The 7,911-nt window shown below is 30.3% G+C and overlaps 1 protein-coding gene across 2 annotated transcripts in view; it reads left to right on the top strand.

Moving 5' to 3' along the window:
• The window catches only part of zranb3 (zinc finger, RAN-binding domain containing 3), a 124,122-nt gene extending 118,585 nt beyond the window's left edge, over nucleotides 1–5,537 (top strand). For both annotated transcript variants that reach the window (XM_087304025.1, XM_087304026.1), the window contains 2 exons: nucleotides 3,868–3,999; nucleotides 5,243–5,537. In XM_087304025.1, coding sequence (XP_087160151.1) covers nucleotides 3,868–3,999; nucleotides 5,243–5,341 — 231 coding nt within the window. In that variant the 3' untranslated portion in view covers nucleotides 5,342–5,537. The remainder of the gene's footprint in view (nucleotides 1–3,867; nucleotides 4,000–5,242) is intronic.
• The last annotated feature ends 2,374 nt before the right edge of the window (nucleotides 5,538–7,911 follow it).

Below are 7,911 nucleotides of genomic sequence, written 5' to 3'. Positions count from 1 at the left end.
CGTTAGCATGTGTTTCCGTGCTCGTACGTGTCGACTTATCGACGTTCGCCAAGGAAGTTTCCCGCTCTTTTCAGGCCACGGCGCGACCCTCAGGCCTCCTCAGAGACTTAGCATCATTATTAGCCTGACGCTAGTGAGGGGGGAAGGAGACGATTGATTCGTGGTATTTTCCCCCGGGGAACGCTAGGCTAAAAACAGACGGCGAGTGAAATGCCAGAGCTATACAGCTTTGCTAGCGGATGGACGGTGCGGTTTCCAGTAGGCTTTAATCCCGCTCAAACACCTGCGGAGGGAATTTAGTCTTCCCCGCGGGCCGTTCAGAGCACTTTCATGAAGCTGCTCGATAAAACAACAGGAATGAAAAGCTTTACACACAAACAACAACACTTTTAAGACACTCGCAAGACGCTCTTTGGAGGGTGCGGGGGGCTTTTCTTCACTGCTGTGCTTGATGGAAAGAAAAGAGACCTGTAATTGCATTAGCTGATTTCTCATTGGTCAATTTTTGTTTATTTCTTGGTGTTTACACATTTTGTCTTAATCAGTTTTCAGATTTTTTAAAGTGTGAAATGTCAATTTAAACTTAACATATATAGGCCAATAATAATAATTTACTATTTATACTATGAAAGTAATTGGATTTAGCTGTTGAGAGGGTTACTTTTTTATTGTTTATACAATAAACATCTTAATTGTTTTCATTAAAAAAACAATGTGTTATGAATGAGATATTTGAACAATATTTTATACTATTAACAATAAAAAAAAGCTTTAATTGGCTAATTTTCTGATTTCTCATCGGTCTATTTTATTTTATTTTATTTTTTACACTTTTTCTCGATGTTTTACTCATTTTTAATCAGTTGTCAGATCTATTTTTGACAAGAAATTCAGTGTCGATTTAAGCTTAACATACCTCTCTCTTTCTTCCCAGTATATATCCCAGTAATACTCGTATAATAATATTATTAATAATATTAATAATGATAATAAAATAAATTAATTTTTGAATGATAGAATTAGCTTTTTTCAGTATGGGTAAGTATTTGTATAAAGCTTGATACTGTTGCATTTTTATTGTTTATTTAATATACATCTTATTCTTTTGCATTCAAAATAATGTGTTTTATCCGATTGTTTAATATAAATCTTTAAACAATAATTTTAAATATTAGAACTATAAATTATGATTGACAGAACAATATTTTAATTGGCTTTTCTGATTTTTCCTTGGTCAATTTGTATGTGTGTGTGTGTGTGTGTGTATGTATGTATGTATGTATGTATATATATATATATATATATATATATATATATATATATATATATATATATATATATATATATATATATATATATATATATAATTGTTGATGTTATTATACATTTATGCATGTATGTGTGTGAAATTTTTTTATATATGTTTCCCAAAAGATGTTTAACAGAGCAAGGGAATTTTTCACAGTATGTCTGATAATATTTTTTCTTCTGGATTAAGTCTTATTTGTTTTATTTCGGCTAGAGCACAAGCAGTTTTTAAGTTTTAAAAAACATTTTAAGCTCAAATTATGACCCCTTTTAAGCTATATTTTTTTAATAGGTCTACAGAATAAACCATCGTTATACAATAACTTGCCTAATTACCCTAACCTGCCTAGTTAACATAATTAACCTAGTTAAGCCTTTAAATGTCACTTTAAGCTGTATAGAAGTGTGTTGGAAAATATCTAGTCAAATCATGGCAAAGATAAAATTAATCAGTTATTAGAAATGAGTTATTAAAACTATTATGTTTAGAAATGTGTTGAAACAGAAAAAAATAAGTTGGGGGGGGGGTTGTCTAATAATTCAGACTTCAACTCACACACATTAATACTAATAATACAATAAATTCTTATTTAAATTATAGAAATAGTATTTTTAGTATGTGAGAGTATTTGTATTAAGCATTTAATACCGTTACATTTTTATTGTTTATTTAATATTATTTAATTGGCTTTTTCTGATTTCTTATTAGTCAATTTGTTTCTTAACATATTTTGACTTAATCAGATTTCGGTTCATTAATATTATAAACAGAAACAACGTGTAGTTTTAAGCTTCACATATATCTATAGGCCAGTAATACTCATATATTTTATTATTATAAATTATTACATTATTTAATGATAGAAATAGCTTTTTCAGTATGGGAAAGTATTGCTAATAAGCTGTCGATTCGGTTACATTTTTATTGTTCGTTTAATAAACTACTCAATTGTTTTTTGATTAAAAATAAGGATGTCGTATATCAGATTGTTTTAATATAAATCTTTAAATGTTGATTACTTTAAATTATAAGAACTATGAATTGTGTTATTGACAGAGCAATATTTCATACTGTTAATAATAAGCTCTATTTGGCTTTTTCTGATTTTTCCTTGATCAATTTGTGTTTACTTTTCAATATCTAGAATTTCAGTTTCTGATTTCTCATTGTTCGATTTGTTGTTTATTTTTCGATGTTGACACATTTTTAATTAATCAGTTATCAGTTCTTCGGGAAATTCAGCTTGTCAATTTAAGCTTAACATATATGGGGCAGTAATACTCATAAATATTTATAATATAAGTAATTATTAATCATATAAACATTTTATTTAATATTTATCATTTATCATCATAGCTGTTTTCATACAAAAAAAGAAAGTAGTGTATATCAGATTGTTTATTTATAGATTTTTAAAAGCTGATTAATTAAAATTATTAAAAGTATCAATTGAACGACGCAGTGGCGCAGTAGATAGTGCTGTCACCTCACAGTAAGAAGGTCGCTGGTTCAAGCCTCAGCTAGTTCAGTTGGCGTTTCTGTGTGGAGTTTGCATGTTCTCCCTGCGCTCGCGTGGGTTTCCTCCGGGTGGTCTGGTTTCCCCCACAGTCCAAAGACATGCGGTATAGGTGAATTGGGTTGGCTAAATTGTCAGTAGTGTATGAGTGTGTGTGGGTGTTTCCCAGAGATGGTTTGCAGCTGGAAGAGCACCTGCTGCTTAAAACATATGCTGGATAAGTTGACGGTTCATTGTCGCTGTGGCTGCCCCAGACTAATAAAGGGACTAAGCCGAAAAGAAAATAAATGAATTAATAAAATTTGTTAATGACAAAAAAATATTTTGTTCTGTTAATAAAACAAATCTTTAATTAATGTTTTTACTAAAATGTTTGTTTATTTTAAGCTATTTTATTATTGTAACAAACTTTAAATATACAATATTAAAAATACTGTAATGGTATTTACAGTAACAGTAATGCTTCTCTAACATTTTTAGACCCTAGTTTAAACTAAACGTAGTAAGTTTACCCCTAATTCCACATTTTTATTAATGTTGTTTTGTATTTATGTTGTTAAGAAAACTGTAGTTGTTGCAATATTTTAGTAGTTAGCATGTCGATATGGTGCGGTAGCACTTCATGGCGTCCCAAGTTCAAATCCCGGCTTATAGCCATTTTCCGACCTACTTCTAGAAAGAAAACTATTAAATTAAATTCATTATATTTTTATTCGCACTTTAGTATTATTTTTAACAATATTTTATTTTATTATAGTCCTCTTTTTTTCTCGAAATCCATTGTTGGTGTTATTTGAAAGCATGTTCTATAGTATAAAACAAAATGACAAACGTTTTGTTTGCAGCAAATGATTCTATATAAATATGAGGTCTGCATATTAGGTGCAGAGCACTAAAATATTGAGCATTTCAGCAGTCCTGAATAATAAGCAGATGTCGCTGTCCTGTGCTTCCTACAGACATGTTGTGTGTGTGGTGTTTGATGGCAGAGCAGCAGTGGGACTGTCCTGACGTTGTTTGTGTGTGTGTGTGTGATTTTCAGCTGAATGAGATGATCCAGAGTCCCGCTGAAGGACAGTTCTGGCAGGTGGATCACATTAAGCCGGTCTACAGAGGAGGAGGACAGTGTTCACTGGAAAACCTGCAGACCCTCTGCACCGTCTGCCACCGCATGGTAAACTCCAGCATTATTCAGGCCTTTCAGGCAAACTTTTTAAATACACAAATGCATGTTAATAATAGACAAATACATGATGTGTGCATTAGATTATAGTAGTATGTATTAAAGTATTTTATTATTACAGTTATTAATGAATGCATTGTTTTATGTTTGTATGTAATATTTACAGTCAGAATGTAATATATACAGAAATTGCAGACAATTATTTTTATACTAATGTATTATTATTATTATTATTATTATTATTATTATTATTATTATTATATGAAATAATTATTACTATAAAATGTGCATTTGTCTGTGTTGTTTAAAACAAAGTGAATAGTTTTAAAATAAATTTATAATACATTTTATGATACATTTATATGATTTTAATACATTTTATAATACATTTATATGATTTTAATACATTTTACAATACATTTATATAATTTTAATACATTTTATAATACATTTATATAATTTTAATACATTTTATTACACATTTATATAATTTTAATACATTTTATAAAACATTTATATGATTTTAATACATTTTATTATACATTTAGATAATTTTAATACATTTTATAAAACATTTATATGATTTTTATAAACATTTTATAATGCATTTATATGATTTTTATAAACATTTTATAAAACATTTATATGATTTTTATAAACATTTTATAATGCATTTATATGATTTTTATAAACATTTTATAATGCATTTATATGATTTTTATAATACGTTTATATGAATTTTATACATTTTATTATACATTTATATGATTTTTATACATTTTATTATACATTTATATAATTTTAATACATTTTATAAAACATTTATAAGATTTTAATACATTTTATTATACATTTGTTTAATTTTAATACATTTTATAAAACATTTATATGATTTTTATAATACGTTTATATGATTTTTATACATTTTATCATACATATATGTATATATGATTTTTATACATTTTATTATACATTTTTATGATTTTTTAAATGATCGTTTCATTTTGTAATTTAGTTAACCCGTGTTTGTTGATAATAGTTACTTTTATTTCTAGGATATCATTTACAGTGCAGTTATTTGGAATTTACAATTTAATTAACTATTTTAATTTTTAATAACAGATTTTAGATCTTTCAAGTTAAAGTTCAACATTTAGTTCCATCCTGTAATTATTGCTCTAAATCTGCTCCTTAACAATTCTATTTAACTGATCTTTCTTGGGTTACATCATAGAGAACGGCTCAGCAAGTCAAAGACAGAAGTCAGATGAAGCGAAACCAAACAGCCTCCAAACTGGCCTCTGACATCACGCGCTTCTTCGTGAAGAAATGAGACGCCCTGCAACTCATCCAAACACAGCAATGACCTTCATTTGCCAACATCTGCAGGTTCTGGAGCGCAGCGCGTCACTGGACATGATTTTAATCACTGATCTCAGCGTGAGACACGATAGCTTTGAAACGATTAACATTTGATGTGTGCAACCGTAAGTAAAAATCAGTAAATAAAGACGCTGTCACTTTTCAAACAGTAGTTAGCATGTAATGTTGCTTTTTGGGGATAAACAACAGAATTCACTTCATGAGGCCTTCAACTCCTGACTTTTAGGGTTTATTTGACATGACAAACTCTAATATTTACATAAACCACACCCCTGGGTGTGACTTTGCGGTTAGTGGGTTAGAAGACACTGGGTAAGATGACCAATCAGAGCCCACTGTGCATTCTGAGGAAGAAGCTTTATAAGACCAGGACTCAGTATCCGCTTGTTAAGTAGTGACGTGTTGGTGACGTATGTGATACTGTTTCCGGGTCCAAGACGCCACTCATTTCAGTTGAAAAATTATTCGTTTATGATCACTTTTAATTCATATCACACATTAAAGTTTTTTTAATTCATTGTGTACACAACAATCTTTGGGCTTGCTGCATAACAAATACCAAAATTTTAACAATTTATAAAAAATTGAATCAATTTCTGGGCATCGGATATTAGGCATGGATATATAATATTGCAATCGTGATTTTCGAAAGTATTCAATCACTTTGTAAACGTTTATTATATCCATTTCATGAGTCTCCCCATATAGTTGAATAGAACGATTGGACCCGGAAGCAGCTTCGCGTGACTTAACAAGCGAATAGAATAAATTAATGAAGTATAAAAAATTCAAATTAAGCCTTTGTAAATAGCTGATTGACCATCTTTAAAGTTTGTGTAAATAGGAAGTCGCTGAAGACGTTTATTTTAATTTGACTGCAAATTTCTTAACTGAAACTGAATATTGATATATTAATATAGTTAGATTTTAATTCAATATTAGCAAAACAAACAGTTTATTACAGTGGATAAACTTTAAAACTAACAATGTGTGCTAGCAAAACAAATATTTGTAATGTTTGATTTCATGGAAACATTAAAAGGTCCCGTGAAGTGCCTTAAGATGAGAAGTTTGTTTCAGTAGTTGATGGAATTTATTCCAAGTGAAACATGAACAAAGGGCGAGGCACTTTGAATAGACCTAACCCGGGTTAGAAATGGCCAATACAGTTTCATTTTCGCTTTTACAATCAGTGTTATTGTTTGTACAAGCATTTAGATCAACAATAAATGAGGCTTATACAATATATATATATATATATATATATATATATATATATATATATATATATATATATATATATATATATATATCTCCGTAAGGTATATTCTCTTATTGTTGTCTTTTCTCATATCCTTAATCCATCATTTCCCAGCTGAAAATATACACTACCTGACAAAAGTTTTGTTGTCATCCCAGTTGTAAGAGCAACAAATAATAACTTGACTTCTAGTTGATCATTTGGGAAAGTGGCAGAAGGTCGATTTTTCAAATGAATCATCTGTTGAGCTGCATCCTGATCATCAAATACTGCAGAAGACCTATTGGAACCAGCATGGACCCATAATTCTCGTAGAAATCAGTCAAGTTTGGTGAAGGAAAATTCATGGTTTGTGTTTACGTTCAGTATGGGTGCATGTGAGAGATCTGCAGAGTGGATGACGACATCAACAGCCTGAGGTACCAAGACAATTGTGCTGTCTATTACATCACAAACCACAGGAGAGGGTAAATTCTTCAGCAGGATAGCGCTCCTTCTCATACTTCAGCCTCCACATCAAAGTTCCTGAAAGCAAAGGTCAAGGTGCTCCTGGATTGGCCAGCCCAGTCACCAGGCATGAACATTATTGAGCATGTCTGGGGTAAGATGAAGGAGGAGGCATTGAAGATGAATCCAAAGAATCTTGATGAACTCTGGGAGTCCTGCAGGAACACTTTCTCTGCCATTCCAGATGAATCTATTAATAAGATATTTGAGTCACTGCAGAGATGTATGGATGCAGTCCTCCAAGCTCATGGGAGTCATACACAATAGTAATTCTGTTTCCACTGCATCATGACTTTATATTCTATACTGTACATTATTTCTGTTAAGTGACAAGACTTTTGTCTAAGCAAAGTCAGTCCTTACTGTCCAAAATAAATCATTAAAACTAAAATTAGAATAATCTTTTTTTTTTTTTGGTAAAGAAAGCGTAATATAGAGGTCTTTGCCTTTCTTATAATCCACTTCTGATACCAGTTGATCAACTAGAAGTCAAGGTTTTATTTGTTGTTTCTAAAATTTGGATAGGCGACAAGACTTTTGTCAGGTAATATGTATATACAATTTAGAGAGATGTACATTGTACAACAATCACACACTGACGCCTCACATTATTACACACAAATTTAATCTCATTGTATTCTCATGTTTATTTTTAGACCTCCTATATATGTGCATTTAGTCCTCCTTTGTACTTCTTTTTTTCCCCTACATGTTCCTATACTTAATCTTGATCAAAAAGCAAATAAATAACA

This window comes from Danio rerio, chromosome 22 (genome assembly GCF_052040795.2).
Source record: "Danio rerio strain M-AB ecotype USA chromosome 22, GRCz13ab, whole genome shotgun sequence".
Taxonomy (NCBI): Eukaryota; Metazoa; Chordata; class Actinopteri; order Cypriniformes; family Danionidae; genus Danio; species Danio rerio.
This window is presented reverse-complemented; position numbering and strand designations above follow the sequence as displayed.